General features: G+C 40.9%; 2 protein-coding genes across 2 annotated transcripts in view; both read left to right on the top strand.

Annotated features, from left to right (window-relative positions):
• LOC307255460 (receptor-type tyrosine-protein phosphatase N2-like) overlaps nt 1–18,392 on the top strand; it is a gene marked incomplete at its 5' end in the record, with an annotated part of 195,129 nt that overhangs the window by 12,387 nt on the left and 164,350 nt on the right. The window contains one exon of the mRNA XM_080034144.1: nt 3,044–3,157. Coding sequence (XP_079890270.1) covers nt 3,044–3,157 — 114 coding nt within the window. The remainder of the gene's footprint in view (nt 1–3,043; nt 3,158–18,392) is intronic.
• Nucleotides 4,121–7,052, top strand: LOC307254976 (tripartite motif-containing protein 16-like; the record flags this gene model as incomplete). Its single annotated transcript, XM_080033565.1, has 1 exon — nt 4,121–7,052. The coding sequence occupies one exon, from the start codon at nt 4,121–4,123 to the stop codon at nt 5,774–5,776; it is 1,656 nt and encodes a 551-aa protein (XP_079889691.1). The 3' UTR covers nt 5,777–7,052.

Here is an 18,392-nt window from a genome sequence, read left to right as displayed (position 1 = left end):
CATCATTATCTGTACCCTATTAGGTCCGGCCTTCGTTGCAGTCGCTGGTTTAAATCCGACCCGTGGACCTTTATTGCATGTCATCCCCCCTCTCTCTCTCTATGTCTCCCCATTTCAACTCTGTACTGTCTAATAAAGCTTGAAAATGCCAAGAAATTACCTTTTAAAAATAAATTAATATATAAGTCATCATTATCTAAAATACTTTACTTTGAGGAACATTTTGAGAGAAACCTGTTTGATAAGATGGTGGTATGAAACAGAAAGAGGATGTTGTGAACTACATGTTTTTGGAGTTTCTGAGAACTTTTTAGGACTGAAAATGTGTTTTTGTAAAATAAATTTCAAGGAAGTAAGCTAGTACACTTTATAAATACATAACTGAATGCAGCTGCAGTTTATTCAAACACATACAAGAAGAGCAGTCATAAAGTGCAGATAAAAGTGTCACATCTGTTCAAAGTTCATTGCCTACTGCACCAAATGCTCACTTATCTTTATTGTGTAAAGTGCTTCGAAATATTCCTGTTTATACAGCTCTGGAAAAAAAAATAAGAGACCAGTCTGGATTTTTCTTCAATTTTCATCTCTACATTACTTATTGAAAATGCTCTAAATGACAATATTTTAATTGTGAATTTGGTAGAAATGTTGTCAGTAGTTTATATTATAAAACCAAAATGTTCATTTTACTCAAACATATGCCTCTAAAGAGTAAACCAAGAGACAACTAAACAATTGGAGTGGTCTCTTAATTTTTTTCCAAATTAAGAGACCACTCTGTATCTCTGTCCCTTGACTCATCGTTCTGGACGCTTTCTCCACCCACAACTTCATTTTCTGAGACAGCCTCCCGCCGGCCTTTAACACTGTGTGACTTCTAGGGGGAAGAATGACTAATAGGCCTTTCACACCGCCGCAAAATCGGTGCTAGTTCGGAGTTAGAGCCAGTGTTTTGGTTTCACACCGCCAGAAAGCCTGCTCCGGGCAGGCTCCGGGCCGTAAAAACAGGTTCTACTCAAACCCCAGGACTGAGCAGGGTTTGAGAAGAACCGCTTGCGCCAGCGGCCGGGGGAGGGATTATCCTGACCAACCAGACCAACTCAAACCTCATGCCCGCCATATTTAAAAACACCGCTACTACGAGACGTAAACATAACATAATTACCGAACGTAGCGATCAAATTGACCGGCGAGAATACGCTGTATGGGTCTGGTTTGGTTAAGAAAGCAAAGCGAGAGCCAACACGTGTAAAAATAAGACGTATTCGCCGCTGTTGTTGTGCTAAAAGCTAGCGGTAGCTTTAGCGTTAGCCACAAGAGCAGCGGCGTCGGGCGACGTACACACGTTTACAGTGACGTCATGACGTTGCTCTCTTGCCGGCTCCATGGCTGTCTCCGGTCGATGTGAAACCAACCGGTTCATATCTGGGATAAGGCTGTAACCAGTTTTGAACTGACCCCAACACCAGCCTGGAACTGACTCTTGGTTCATTTTGGTGTGAAAGGCCTCTATGTGAAAAGTCAGAGTCTGTGTCATAAGATTTATTTCAGTAATAAAATGATAAAAGACTCCCGGGAGTAGAGGAGAGGGGATATGAGTCGCTTGGATGTTGGAAAATGTGTTTCAATAAAACTACTGTCACTTCTGATTAACAAAACCATTGTTTATGTAAAAAATCCAAGATCGATAACCTCTCTGTTATCACTGGGGAGGTCACACTGAAATGCCTGAAATGTGGGTCTAGATTTCAGTGTATATTTTAGAAGAAGAAAAAAATATCTTTTGTTGAAAATCACAATAAAAGGATCCATTGCTCCAAAACACAGGGGCAGGTCATGTTCAGCAAAGAGATAATTTCAGATTTTTTTTTTTTTTTTTTTAACCTTTATTTATACAGGTAAATCCCATTGAGACCGAATACTCTTTTGCAAGGGAGACCTGTTCCCATTCCCACGTTCCCATTCACACACACATTCATACACCGATAGCAGGCTAACTATCGACATTCACACGAGGCAAGGTGGGTGAAGTGTCTTGCCCAAGGACACAACAACTATGACACAGGAGGCAGGGCGGGGATCGAACCTCCAACCCTTTGATCATCAGCCGACCCGCTCTACCACCTGAGCCACAGTCGCCCACAGATAAGCCATGGTGAAAAACTTTAAGTCCTACAATAAATCAGACATGTTCCCGGTGGGGGTTGGCCACCAATCAAGTCTGTCATAGTCATGGTAGGATATCGAGGCATAGTCGTGGTCTGGACGGGTTCAGTGGGCTTAGGATCTCATCGTTGCTTTATGCAGATGTGGTCCTGATGACATCATCGTTCTGTGACCTTCAGCTCTCACTGGATTGGTTCACAGCCAAGTGTGAAGTGGCTGGGATACCGATGGATTGTCTACTCCAGGTAGGGAATGAGCCCTTACCCCGATCGTTTGACCACCCCATTGTGAGGTGAGCTGGAAGGCAAAGCTTTCAATCTACTGGTCAATCTTCGTTCCTGCCCTCACCTATGGTCATGAAGGCTGGGTCATGGCCCAAATAACTAAATCATGGGTACTATCGGTGAAAAGAGGTTTTACCACGAGGGTGGCTGGGGTCTTCCTTAGAGATAGGGTGAGAAGTTCAGTCATCCTGAGAGACTCGGAGTAGAACGGATACTCTTGCGTAGAAAGGAGCCAGTTGAGGTGGTTCGGGCATCTGGTAAGGATGCCCCCAGGGCGCCTCCCTCCCTGGGGAAGTATTTCAGGAGCGTCCAGCTGGGAGGAGGCCTCAGGGAGGACCCAGGACTAGGTGGAGAGAGTATATCTCCAGACTGGCCTGGGAACACCTCTGGATCCCCTACTCAGAGCTGGTTAATGTGGCCAAGGAAGGGGAAGTTTGGGGTTCCCTCCATGACCCAACCCCGAAAAAGCGGATGACGATGATGAACGGATGAATTGTCAAAAACTTTCTTCCATTGACCTGAGGTGTGAAATGCTAAGTTGAAAACAAAGTTTGACTGTTTACTTAATTGGTGTGTTTTTGTGTTCACAGATGGTATGTTCGGGAGGTGTCACTCTGTTCCAGTAAAAGAGGTTTACACCTACGACGTCTCCCCGTCTGTAGTGCAACGCTTCAGGACCCTGCTGGAGAAGATCTCTAACAGAGGTACACACACACACACACACACACACACACACACACACACACACACACACACACACACACACACACACACACACACAATGCACAAAGAAAACAGACATCACGTATAACCACCCCATACTATATCATACTAGGCTAGACTATAGCAAAATATAATATATTAAAGGCATTAGACAATTACAAAACTAAGTAACTTGTAGAAAGGAGCTTCAAAAGTCAACTTTGTGTTTCTACAGCCAGATCGGGTCTGTAAGGATGGACTTTGGAACAGACTTTGTGAAGTGCAGAGGTGTTTCCCTATGGAATCGTTATTCGCACCTGGTGTTCAGCTCATCCTCTTTGCCTGTATACAGGAAGAAGTTAAAAGAACAATTGCTGGAGGGATAGTGCAGTCGAGTGGCTATTGAATGTTTGTCTTATTTTTGTTTGTTGTTTTTTTCTTTTCTCTTTTGAGTTTTCTTTTCTTTTTATTTAGATGCAGTTTATTCGTTTGTGATTGTTTGTGGGTCTTGATGTTTTTTGTTTTTGTTTTGTTTGCTTGGTTTTGATAATTGTTTTCTTTTTATATATATATATTTTTTTTTGTTTTTTAATATATATATTTTTGTTTATATGTAACCTGGTGAGGTCACTCGATAAGCCCATTCGGGTTTCTGACCTCTCCAGCACATACTCTTTTAATCTTTACATGTGTTAATGTATTTGTTGAGTGTGTTGAGTGTGTGCAAATAAATAAATACCTAGCTATAATACACACATATAATTAATTCACTATAATTAATTTCAATAATTCACACTGCCACTTGAAAAACCGGTCCTTCCTACTTGAGCACAGCTTTTTCCTTGTTCCCGCCCTCAATAGGCGTAACCAACAGACTGTAACAAGTTGATACAGCTCAGCCTGAGCAAACAGCGAGTGACTAAGAGGGAGTGAAGCTTTCCGGCATTTGCTGTCAGAGAGACGAAATGGCAGAGGGAGGATTTCAGCTGGATCATGAAACATTTTCCTGTTCGATATGTCTGGATCTACTGAGGGATCCGGTGACTGTCGCCTGTGGACACAGCTACTGTATGGACTGTATTAAAACCCACTGGGATGGAGAGGATCAGAAATCGATCTACAGCTGCCCTCAGTGTAGGCAGGCCTACAGACCGAGGCCTGTGCTGCTGAAAAACACCATGTTAGCAGATTTAGTGGAGGAACTAAAGAAGACTGGACTCCAAGCTGCTCCTGCTGATCACTGCTATGCTGGACCTGAAGATGTGGCCTGTGACGTCTGCACTGGGAGAAAACTGAAAGCCATCAAGTCCTGTCTGGTCTGTATGATATCTTACTGTGAGAAACACCTCCAGCCTCATTATGAATCTCCTGCTTTTAAAAAACACAAGCTGGTGGAGCCCTCCAAGAAGCTCCAGGAGAACCTCTGCTCTCGTCATGGTGAGATGATGAAGATGTTCTGCCGTACTGACCAGCAGTGTATCTGTTATCTCTGCCCTGTGGATGAACACAAAGGCCACGACACAGTGTCAGCTGCAGCAGAATTTAGTGAGAGGCAGAAAGAGCTCGAGGTGAGTCGACAAAACATCCAGCAGAGAATCAAGGACGGAGAGAAAGATGAGAAGGTTCTTCAACAGGAGGTGGAGGCTATCAATCGCTCTGCTAATAAAGCAGTGAGGCACAGTGAGAAGACCTTTACTGAGCTGGTCCATCTCATCCAGAAAAGAAGCTCTGATGTGAAGCAGCAGCTCAGATCGCAGCAGAAAACTGAAGTGAGTCGAGTCAAAGATCTTCAGGAGAAGCTGGAGCAGGAGATCACTGAGCTGAAGAGGAAAGACGCTGAGCTGAAGACGCTGTCACTCACAGAGGATCACAACCAGTTTCTACTCAACTACCGCTCCCTGCCACCACTCAGTGAATCTACACACTCATCCAGCATCAGCATCCGTCCTCTGAGATACTTTGAGGACGTTACAGTGGCTGTGTCAGAAGTCAGCGATAAACTACAGGACGTCCTGACAGAGACGTGGACAGACATCTCACTGACAGTGACTGATGTGGATGTTTTACTGTCACCAGAGCCGAAGACCAGAGATGACTTCCTAAAATATTCACGTGACATCACAATGGATCCAGAAACAACATGCAAAGAGCCGTTACTTTCTGAGGGGAACAGAAAAGTAACAGGAAGGGGAGAAGATTCAGAAGGATTCTCTGATTCTGTACATATCCTGAGTAAAGAGAGTCTGACTAGACGTTGTTACTTGGAGGTGGAGTCGGGAGGGGCTTATGGAGGGGATGGACTTTGTGTCGCAGTCGCATACAAGGATAACAGCAGTTCATTTGGACAAAATGACAAATCTTGGATGTTAGCTTGTGGTTACAGAAGATATATATTCTGGTACAACAAAGTCCAAACTCCTGTCGTAGGTCCAACGTCCTCCAGAATAGGAATATACCTGGATCACGGTGCAGGTGTTTTGTCCTTCTACAGCGTCTCTGAAACCATGGACATGACTCTCCTACACAAAATCCAGACCAGATTCACTGAACCGCTCTATGCTGGAATTTGGATTGCGAACTTCGATCAGGGAGAAACTGCCGAGTTCATTAAACTCAAATAGACAGACATCGTTTAAGGGACAGTGGGTAAAGCTATGTTTTAAAATGCTTAAAGTAGCTACAAGGAACTTTTAAATATTTCTGAAACAGTCAAATGTTGACGATCATAACAGGGTTCGACATAACGTATAGCCCGATGGCCCGGGGCCAGTAAAATCATATGCAGGGCAAGTTGATTGGCCAGTCACTGGCCCGCCCGGGCCAGTGACTGGCCAATCCCAGTTTGTGTATTTTTTGTTGACAACATCATGATTCGCTAAAGTACACCACACGCGAGAGACGGTATGTAGTAGGCTATATGCTTTTATTTTGACAATGTCCTTGCTCGGGTGTTTGTGACACTATTTCCGCCCGACCGCACCAGGCTTTTCTCGCTTGTGTATGATTATCAAAGTTAATTTCGGACACTGAAACCCATCGGTAACAGACCTGTCGGTGTTTGCACCATGGGGAGAGGATCATATATCCCCGCTGACAGAGCAGTCGAACCGACGTTACCCGGGCAGCGCTCGACAGGCTCGCGGGGTTAGCAGCCGAGCTAGCGGCGCAGTTCGGCTGCTGTCCCCGCGGGCTGTCCAGCACAGTGCTGCCTGGCTCGCAGTGTAAAGTTCCAAGAATGCGCAACTCGGCTGCTCTCTCAGCGGCGAGAAGCTCCTGCGCTCCCCGGGGCGGTCACCCTCTCCGCGGGGTGAATTTACAAGCCGTCGCAGCCTCAGCTAAAGAGGATAGCTCCATTAGGCTAATGAGCTAAGCTAGCGAGGAATCCACCAATCTGTGCTCTGAAACCCCACACGGCCCAAAACGACTCAAATGTCACTCCAAGCATTGTTTACTGCCGCTACACCTCAAGATATGAATAGTAAGAGATTGAAAGATAATAATCTTATGAAAGATATTAATCTTATTAAAGATATTAATCTTTCAATCAAATAAGTCAAGCTAATACTTTTTTTAGCTGTATTTTATAAGGAAGTCCCCTTGACATTAAATAAAATGTCATCAAAAAGAGGGAAATGGCCAAGTAGCAGCTTAAGTTTATTGTTTATCCTGTTAATTTCAAGATCTTTAGTGTTCAGAATGAATAAACATGGATGAAAATTATACAAACGATTAAGAAGGCTATTATATTATCAACATGTATTTTTAGATAACGAGATAGGCCATTATATTATCCAGTAAAACTTTGATCCACTGGCCCGCCGGGCCAGTAGGAAAAAAAAGTTATGTTGAACCCTGCATAAATTACATGTAACAGCAAACGAGACCATCAGTGCACGCGTTCACATGAAGGGGTAAGGCCAAGGGTTAGGGCCAAGGGGTAGGGGTAGGGGTGAAAATGAGAAATGGGATTGGCCCTTGCTTCATTATTCTGGAGGAGACAATGCAGAGTGGTGTGTGCTGAAATAGAGAGGATATTTTCAAATGGGAAAGTGACTAGCCGGGCTAATTCGATAGCTAATTGGGTAACAACACTGACTATGGGATGGGCAATCAGAGTTGGACTTCTGGTCTGGGTGCGGCAAGTCCAGGCCCTTTGGCAAGAACTGCTTACTTGAAGTTGTGGTCACCCTGGATAAAATTGTCATAAAAATAATGAAATGTAATGAATGGGTTAGGGTTTTCTTTGCCATATATTGTGTATGTATTATTGTTGTACAGGGCTTTTTAACTTGGTGTTTATGGATTGCATGTCCCAGATATCAAATATCACTCAAGCTGTGGATTAAGGTTTGGGGGGGGGGAGCATTTTTATGCTTTATTAGACAGTTGTGGATAGACAAGAGATGAAATGGGGCAGAAAGGGGGATGACATGCAGAGAACGACCACAGGTTCGGATTTAAGGAACATCATGAGGAGATTTTCACTGATTTTGACAAAAAGTGATTTTGACAACAAGTATTGCCCATAATCACTGACTCCACCTTTAAGCTGTGGATAAGGCTCACTGAGTTTTCTGTTGAGATATCCATGGTGGCCGAAATTGTTTATGATTTTTTTTTTATTATACATAAACTGTGGTTTGATCTCATATCTGTTGTGTTTGTCTATGCAAATCCTAATATTGTGATATTGCTACAAATGTTGTTTGTTAGCTGTGATGTCTATACAATATCCCAATGTTTTCTTGAAAAGTGAAATTAAATATAAAATGATGTGAATACTATAAAAGTTGTTTAAACTGTAAGGAACTGAAGTATAATTAAAATCACATGTTAATCCATAAGGAAGAGGAGGAATGTTAATTGATTTATTGTATGGGTTGGGTGATGGTCTAAGAAACACATTACACATATAAATAAAGATGTTTGTAAGCATGGAACAGGCTTGTGTTGTGTATAATATTGACATCCACCAACTCAGAGATGCAAGATGCTCCCCTTTTGAACAAAAACAGGACTACTCTAAAATAAAAACAATTAAGTTATTTATTTATTTAACCTTGTGAATTAATTAAACAGTGGAATCTGATTCTTAATAGGTAATTGTGTTTACGTTTTAAATATTGTAGTGCAAATGCCTATTATGGTTTCTTACACCTCAAGTTTACATATTCAAATGTTTGTAGCAGACATTTATAGCTGGGCCTCATCACCTGTGCAGCTCACAACACAACTTTTCAACATGAACCAGTTTCTCCACAAACACCTGCCCCAACAAGTCTTTGATAGGCAAGGTTTTAATAGTCAAGGTCTATTACAAAAAAAAATGTAAAGATATTTTTGGAGTAGTATTTTCACCTTTATTTGACAGTTGAAGATTTATGTAGAAAATGGGGAGAGAGACAGAAATGAAATGCAGTCAAACCCAGGTCCACTGCGACAAGGACTGAGCCTCTATGGTGCAGGCTCTACCCACTACCCCACGGGACCACCCCCCACATCTTCTCTCCTATTACTTTTATTTAACCGAAAGTATCTTCAAAATCGGAAAATATTTTCTCCAAAATGAATCCCTTAATCCTGTTGAGTGTTAGGTTTGAAAAGAAAATATTGGGGCCAGCGTTCTATCATTATAAAATCGCTATTATAAGATAATGAATGAGGTTTTTCTTCCCTCAGTCTTTCCTTGGCCCAGCTGTCCTGTTAATCCTAACCCTACATTGTACCACGCGTGATGTCACACATGGGAAAATGTAGGGTTAGACAGTGAGACCATAAAACACTCTTTCTGCCTTGTCTCAGGCTAGGATGAACCGATTTTCGAAAATGTTTGCACATTTATACTACATAGGATCTCAGAGTGCAATACGCCTTCATATTTCCACTGGCGAAGTAGGTCTTTAAGTTTAAAAAATAAATATTGTGACCACCTGTGATTTGAGGTTTTTCTGGCTTTTGCCCACTGCTATTGCTTTTCCTGGGTGATAACTTAAAGAAAAATTAAATATTGTTGATCTTAATTACATTTTGTATAACCATCACTACATACTAAAGTACAGAAGAGTTTTAGGGCCACAGGAGAGAAAAAAAAACAAGATATGTAAGATTTATTTTCATTATGTCGAGAAATGTCAAGAAAATTTGAGTTAGTGGGGCATTTATGTATTTTCAGCATACTACAATTGACCTGCATGTATTGGGACATCCTAAATCTTTTTTCTGGCATACTAAATAGTAGGGAAGTATGGGGATTGGAACGCAGGGCATGTCAATTGTTCTGGTGGAAATAAGCTGTTGTTACTGTAATGTACCACTAGGGGGAAGCAGAGACCTGTGTGAATGAAAACTGGCCGTCTGTGAGTGAAGCATTTCAGCCAGTTACATCACCCTGCTTTGCTTTAACAGAAAGGACCTTGAATACATGTGAGGAACAAGCCTGTTGCTCAAATCTGTAGAATTCAGATTTTCACGCCTGCACCCTGTTTCACATGTAGAAATGGATCAGAGGGGCGCCCTTAGCTCAGTTGGTTGGGCGTCCCCCCCATGGGCCTCGGCCAGCAGCGGACCCGGGTTCGATTCCAGCCCGCGGTCGTTGTCTGCATGTCACTCCCCTCTCTGCCCCATTTCAACTCTGTACTGTCTAAAGCATAAAAATGCCAAAATAAAATATATAAAAAAATAAATAAAAATTGATCCGTAAATGCGTACATATGACAACGTATTTTCAGAATAAGTTGTACATATATGCAAGTCAAAAATGACATGTCAGTGAAATGGATAGTGAAATACGTGTGAATCATGATACACACTTCTCATTTTTATTCTGTGCTTCTCCAATTATTTTTTGATTTTATAGAAAATAATGTCCAATAACATCTTCCATACACCTGCTGCGTAGAAAATGTTGTAAATAAAATATTACAATACAAATTTTTACTTTCTTGTAGGCCTGTTATGGTTCCTTTCCTCTCTCCCCTCGAGAAATAAGAACAAAAAATGGTTCCTTGGATATACAGCTCTGGAAAAAATTAAGAGACCACTCCAAATGTCCAGTGTCTCTCGTTTTACTATTTAAAGGCATATGTTTGAGTAGAATGAACATTTTGGTTTCATAATATAAACTACTGACAACATTTATACCAAATTCACGATAAAAATATTGTCATTTTGAGCATTTTCAAAAAGTAATGTAGAGATAAAGATTTAGGAAAAATCCAGACTGGTCTCTTAATTTTTTCCGTGGCTGCACTTTGCTAAAGCTGTGCTCTGGATGGGAACTAGAGAGATAGTCTAACCAAGAGGCATAGCATTTTTGGAGGCATTTGTCAGGCGCTCTGAAATGAAATGAATTATGCAAATGAGATGCTTGGCCCCGGCTGTGTGCAGAAAGCCATTAGTGAGGACAAAACTCTAACTGAACATTTTAGCATCATCATGTCCAGATCCTGACAGTCCTCTGAAAACAAAACAGTCTGTTCTCGCCATATATTTTTAACTCTTTTAAAGGTGCAGTGTGTAATATGACATCATCAAGAAAGTTCTACAAAGTTCTAGAATTCAACGCTCCCTGGGTAACCCCAACCCTTTAGAATAATAACAGAAGCTACAGTGGCCTTCAAGGACAAGAACAATTCTAAATTTTAAACAATGCTGCACCTGATGACATTCCAACTATGACACTGTCAAGATGGCGGCACTAGGTCTTGGTCCAAAATATGCAGAAATATGGACATATATGAGAGTCTTTCTAAGGGAAAAAATAATAATTAAAAAAAAAATTCAGCTATCATGCACTAAATTAAACGTACTTATGGATATTATAATTATTTTCTACAAAATCTGCTAGGAAATAAAACCCAAAATTCTACACACTGCAGGTTTAAAGGAGCTACGAGGAACTTTTAAATATTTCCGAGTGTGTAGTGTCACTTGTACAATGGCTATATGGATATATTTTTGTATAATTCTTTGTATTGAAGTTTTTCATGCTTCCACCATAAGGATTTTACATACAGACAATATGTTACTGACAAATACATAGTTAACAGTTATACCTTGATGTTTAATATTCCAGAATGGTGTCAAGCCCACATTTAAAGGTGCTACGAGGAACTTTTAAATATTTATGAAACAGTCTCATTTTTCCTCCATAAATTAAATGTAACAGCAAACAAGGCCAACAGAGCAACGAATGCTATTTTCATTCTCATCTTTTAAAGTAGCTACGAGGAACTTTTTAATATTTCTGAAACAGTCTCATTTTTCCTCTGATGATCATGAATTACATGTAACAGCAAACGAGACCATCAGTGCAAAGAATGCTATTTTTATATAGTTTTTCTTAATGCCTTTGTCATGGGTATACGCTCACCCAGGAACAACAGCTGGTGTAGAAAAAAACACTACCGCTTTTGTCCAAAGGGGGCGCTAGAATGAACACAAACTGAAAGTTCCTCGGAGCACCTATAACTGTCTTCATTCCTTTTTTAGTATATGAACATTCAAAGGGAACTGACGACACTGCTTTTTGAGGAACGTGTAATCCGCAATTAAATTCATATTCTGACATTTTGGGAAAATTGACTATAGAGTAAATAACTAAATACATCTTCACCTCATCACTTGCTATTGTGGAAAGACTTGAGGCAGTGGTGGATGATGCCATCTTTAGTAACTATAGCTTCTTGCCCTTGAAGGCCACATTAGCTACTGTAAATTCTCCCAAAGAGAGGGGTTAGCAATGGAGCGTTTATCTACAATCTCACCACTAGATGACGCAATAATACTCCTATTTTTAGAGATGTCCGTGTTACTAGATACTTTAACATAGCTGTTGGCTCTGTCTCTAATGGCTTACATTTTACAGTTGGCTGTTCCTGCTTTTGTGTTCGCCCACACACACACACACACACACACACACACACACACACACACACACACACACACACACACACACACACACACACACACACACACAAACAAACTGGACCATCCACCCACTCTCCCCATCAAACTAAAGGCCCCGCAGATGTGAATGCGTTTAAAAGCCATCTTTACCAAGGTCAGATGTGCTGCCAGCCCACAGCAACTATCATCCTATTTAGTTTCACCCTCATCTGCGCAACCCTACTTGAAAACAGGAACACACACACACACACACACACACACACACACACACACACACACACACACACACACACACACACACACACACACACACACACACACACACACACACATACTTGACCTCCCTGTACCATCTGTGACGGCCTTTAAAGCAGCAATTTGATGTATTTTAATATTATTTTATGTCTGTTTGACCTCTGACACAATCATTAACAAGTCAAGTCAAGTCAAGTCAACTTTATTCATACATCACTTTTATAACAGCCGAGGTGCTGAACAACTTCTTTTAAAACTTGAGGTCTGCTGCAACTCTCAGTTCCTTTTAAATCGAGTCTGAAGACTTTTCTGTTTCCATTTCAACCTGTCATTTTTATTTAATTTAAATGTTCTACTTCTACTCATTCACTTTTAAATGTTTTATTTCTATTCACTCGCTTTTTCTAATGTGTTTTATGTATTTTAATCTTGCCCCCTGTAAAGCACTTTGAATGGCCTTGTGTCTGAATTGTGCTATATGAATAAACTTGCCTTGCCTTGCCTTACAGTGATATAGGCAGAATAAATTACAATCAAAACATAAAATAGACACATAAAGGCAATAATTAAAACTGAATTAAAACACAAAACAATAGTAAAAGTTCTAGTAGACACTGCTAGAGACACTAGAACTGTTTCCGAGAGGGTCAGTGCACTAAAAAACATTCGGATACAATACATTTGATTGGCTATGTCTAGGTTTTGTAAAATTTGGTTTATATAAGGTTATAAATCAAGATGTGCTAAACTGGTGAATACAATATACTATTTTTGTGTGTGTGTGTGTGTGTGTGTGTGTGTGTGTGTGTGTGTGTGTGTGTGTGAGTGAGTGAGTGAGTGTGTGTGTGAGTGTGTGTGTGTAAGAGAGAGAGAGAGTGTGTGTGTGTATGAGAGAGAGTATGTGTGTGTGTGTGTGTTTTTGTGTGTGTGTATGAGAGAGAGAGTGAGTGAGTGAGAGAGAGAGTGTGTGTGTGTATGAGAGAGAGTGTGTGTGTGTTTTTGTGTGTGTGTGTATGAGAGAGAGAGAGTGAGTGAGTGAGAGAGAGAGCGTGAGTGTGTATGAGAGAGTGTGTGTGTGTGTGTGTGTGTATTGCCGTATTGCATACTATACAGTGCAATATGGTATTTTTCCTTCATTGTCAGAGCGAGTCTGAAGTCAGTGTTGCATTGCAGCTGCTCCGTTTACAACAGAACAGAAAAGACAAGATTTAGGACATCAAGACAGAACCCCCAAAATACATCAATTCAACAGAAGATTACATTAGAGTAACAGACACCATTTTAAGGATGCATTTGAGCTGGGATTAGCTGCCGCATTTTGTCCAAGGATTTACTCGTGCATAAAAGAGTGTGTCAGTCTAAATTTATCTCCGTTTTGAGGGGAGGAAATTGTACTCACCGTCAAAATGAAAAAGTGAATTAAAACTCATTTGAAAGTTGAGATGGGGAGACAGAGAGAGAGAGAGAGAGGGGGGATGACCTGCAGTAAAGGTCCACGGTCGGATTTGAACCCGCGACCACTGCAACGAAGGCCGGAGCCAATTTGGTACGCACTCTATCCACTACACCACCGGAATCTGTGGCATTCTTAATGGGACAAAACCACTGCCAATATCTCATTAAGCTGATGACGGTCAACCACCAATTGCACATGTCCTAACAAAGTGAATCTACCCTCTCGCACTGCCTTAACGAGCAGGTCATTAAAATAAATCAGCTACAACTCATTACAGAACATTGGCACAAAAAAAAAATACACTTTCTTCTTTAGAGCCCTGTAGCAAAATGACTCACGACCCCTTCAACCCCAACCGCCACAAAATCGGGGCACAAGCCTTTCGGTAACAGCTGCCTAGCGTGTCGGACCACAGCTTTCGCCATCAAAGAACTATAAAACTCAGCTTTTTAACGGCCGCCATAGTAGCTGAGAGAGCGGGCGTTAACGGCAGGGTAAGTGTGTGTGTGTGTGTGTGTGTGTGTGTGTGTGTGTGTGTGTGTGTGTGAACAGACGGCAACTGACACTGACAGGTTAATAAACGTTGGAGCCCCCTGCCAGGATATTCAGAATGACTCGACACACTTCTAACTGACTAAACCGGCCACTGAAACGTGCTTGGGTTGGTTGAGGTAGAGGGGTAAGGGCGCTTTGAGTCAGATGCTACTATGTGTGAATGTCAAATCAAATCAAATCAGTTTTATTTGTATAACCAAATAGCACAAATAGACATTTGCCTCAGTGGGCTTTACATTCCATACAGTATGACACCCTCTGCCCTTATCTATCTATCTATCTATCTATCTATCTATCTATCTATCTATCTATCTATCTATCTATCTATCTATCTATCTATCTATCTATCTATCTATCTATCTATCTATCTATCTATCTATCTATCTATCTATCTATCTATCTATCTATCTATCTATCTAGCTATCTATCTATCTATCTATCTATCTATCTATCTATCTATCTATCTATCTAGCTATCTATCTATCTATCTATCTATCTATCTATCTATCTATCTATCTATCTATCTATCTATCTATCTATCTATCTATCTATCTATCTATCTATCTATCTATCTATCTATCTATCTATCTATCTATCTATCTATCTATCTAGCTATCTATCTATCTATCTATCTATCTATCTATCTATCTATCTATCTATCTATCTATCCATCTATCCATCTATCCATCTATGACACCCTCTGCCCTTACACCCTTAGCTCGGCTGAGAAAAAACTCCCAATAAAAAAACCTTTATCGGGATTTTAAAAAAATTGAGAAATCTCAGGGAGAGTCGACAGAGTAAGGGATCCCTCTCCCAGGACGGACATGCTGCAATAGATGTCATAAGTAGAGAAAAATCATGAAGGAATTCCATCATTGACCAGATGTTTACATGGTAATACTAAAGTAAAGTGTGTATAGTGAATAGCTGATGATTAAGATGCTGTGGTGAATACAATGGCAGGTCGAGGTAGAGGGTTAGGGGTTAAAGCTGGGGTATATGATTTCTGATTGGTCAAAGTTAACATGAGCTGTACACTTTGACCAATCAGAGCGAGGCGCCGATTCTCTGTTCTTATTGGCTGTTGGGACTGTCCATTCACTTTTGGCACGACTTTGTTGGTGTAGAGCGTGTCAGGGAGGGACCATAGGGGAGGGACCAAAGAGAACAAGTGGAGCGGTTGAGGTATTTGGATTCGAATCTCTATCCCAACTGCTATTTTCTCCCCAAATCCTCCACCCCAGCTTTAAGGGTTAAAAATACCTCTCTCAAGAAATCATGATACACAGGGTTTTACAGAGTCTAATTCTCATTTTAAGTTTTTAAGTGATCAACCCTCATCTCATGACATCACATCTGGAGCTGCAACCTGTTCTAACTCAAAGCTTTCAGGAACGTCACTGCTCGTCTGCCAAGTGCCTGTGTGTGTGTGCGTGTGTGTGTGTGTGTGTGTGTGTGTGTGTTGCGGCGGCGGCAGTGTTGTAGCCATATTTCCGGCAACATTTTTCGTTCCGCTACCGGCTACCCCATCTGGTGCTGGCGCCTGTTCCTCTCTGTTCGGGTGCCAAAAATCTGTGTTTTGGGATGTGTGTGTGTGTGTGTGTGTGTGTGTGTGTGTGTGTGTGTTTGGGATGCAGCATGTTAAGCGTGTTGAACATAAGAAACAGACTGGGGTGCCCGGGCAGCTCATCAAACTTGTCCTTTTGCGCATTTGCTTAAAGGCACTACGAGTAAGATGGCACGTTGGCGTCCCCTTTGGACAAAAGCGGTAGTATTTTTACGACGCCCGCTGTCGCAAATGCTCGTGCCAGGCGCGTGAGCGTGGACTGAGAAGGGCGCAATATAGTGCATGTTCGTGTGTTGAAAGTGTGAGGACTCTTTTCGGCTCCGTGAGAGTGGTTTTGACACTGCATCAACTAATGCCAGTCAGTACACACACCTGCTTGCAATGAGTTGATTCAGCAGCGTCACCTAACTACTCTCTCTCTCACGGAGCTGTGTCCTCACAGAAAGCGAATGAATGAGAGACGGCAGTTAGTAGACTATGGATCACGATGAGGTAATGTGTTTGTGTTGTTGATGTAAATAATGACTATTTCAGATAATGGTTATCTGATGATGGTGAAGGAAAGCAAACTTTGTGTTAGTACCAACCGCTCATTCATTTAGCAGTCTAGTTTCGCTCTCGTGAAATTGTATACACGTTGCTTGGCAACGTCCTCCCGCCCGCCTATCACTCACTCTCCCTTTTCGCTTTTCTTCATTGCATTCTCTTTTTTTTCTTTGATGGTTCAGCCCCGTTATCAGTCATTTATGACGACAAATAACTGTCTCAAACAAGGCTCCCGCTCCCCTTCCCTCACCTGGAGGGATAGGCTTCTCAAATCGCGTTGCAGCGCCACACTGAAATCTGCAACCAATACGGATATGTGACCATAGAGCCTGCACGAGCGAACCGAAAATCGGACTGGGTGTGCGACCAGACCAAAAGCAGTAATAAAAACTATATAAAAACGTCTTTCTTTGCACTGATGGTCTCGTTTGCTGTTAAAGGTAATTTATGATTATCAGAGGAAACATGAGGTTGTTTAAAAGATATTTAAATGTTACTCGTATCCGCTTTAAATCATTTTTTTTGTGTGCCTTTTTTTTTTTTTTTTTTTTTTGCTTTGTCACTGATGTTGATATACTATTCTAACCTTGCCAAGTCTGGTAAATGACCAGGGAAGTCTGTGTGACATTGGCACAGATGGTTTGACAACTAAAGTAATACAAATATTACCCATAGGAAAAGAGACACACACCTCCCCCCATAACTGCTAACAAAGAGTTTGTCCTTCTGTGCACTTGTTTCAAGAGAGAAGACCATTTTTCTCACTGATACTGAAGCAGTAATATAGTGAATGGTACAACAGCATGACAAAAAAAAATTATCAATTAAATATCAATTATGAATAAAAAGTTAAACTAAAAAAGGTGGTTCTTGATGCCTGTATAAATATTAACGCGGTTGTGTTAATAAATGTTTATTGACAGAAAAAGTAGCACAAAATGCTTCACATAATAAAAGAGTAGCCATGGTTTCAACACCAGCTTACATAAGAACATGGTTACTCAAAGGAATACTTCACCCATATGGAACCGGCGTTCTATCATTATAAAATCCCTATTATAATATAATGAATGAGGTTTTTCTTCCCTCAGTCTTCTCTTGGCCCAGCTGTCCTGTTAATCCTAACCCTACATTTTTTCTTACTGTGATGTCACAGTAAGAAAAATGTAGGGTTAGACAGTGAGACCATAAAACACTCTTTCTGCCTTTTCTCAGGCTAGGATGAACCAATTATATTTTTTTTTGCACATTTATACTAAATAGGATCTCCGAGTTCAATACACCTTCATATTCCCACCGGTGAAGTAGGCCTTTAATAAAAACACTACATGATGACATGAAATCAATGATATATTAGTTCAATACATGAAATCAAATTAAAGCCTAGATTAAAGGTGCAGTGTGTAATATGACATCATCAAGAAAGTTCTAGAATGCAACGCTCCCTGGGTAACCCCATCCATTTTGAATAATAACAGAAGCTACAGTGGCCTTCAAGGACAAGAACAATTCTAAATTTTAAACAATGCACCTGATGACATTCCAAAAACATGGATGCCTCTATAAGACTTGCCTGCTCAATGTACAAAATGTAATATTAATATTTGTAATTCTCCGCTCAGGAGGATAATTCAGATTATTGGCAGAGGTGATTTTACTCCAATGAGGACATATTTATGAATGAGGATATTGATTTTAGCAAATAAATTACTTAAAATGTTACACAATGTCCCTTTAAGAAAACATGAAAGAGGAATAAATAAAGTTAAACAAATGGTATGCAATGTTGGATCAATATAATTAAATTAAAAGCCAAACAAAAAATGTTATGTAGGTCTTGAGTTTGCCTAAATAAATGTGAACGCTGCTGTGTTACTAAATGTTTTCTCTCTGTGTGTGTGTGTGTGCGTGTGTGTGTGTGTGTGTGTGTGCGTGTGTGTGTGTGTGT

Source organism: Ammodytes marinus, assembly GCF_949987685.1.
Source record: "Ammodytes marinus genome assembly, chromosome: 9".
Taxonomy (NCBI): domain Eukaryota; kingdom Metazoa; phylum Chordata; class Actinopteri; order Uranoscopiformes; family Ammodytidae; genus Ammodytes; species Ammodytes marinus.
This window is presented reverse-complemented; position numbering and strand designations above follow the sequence as displayed.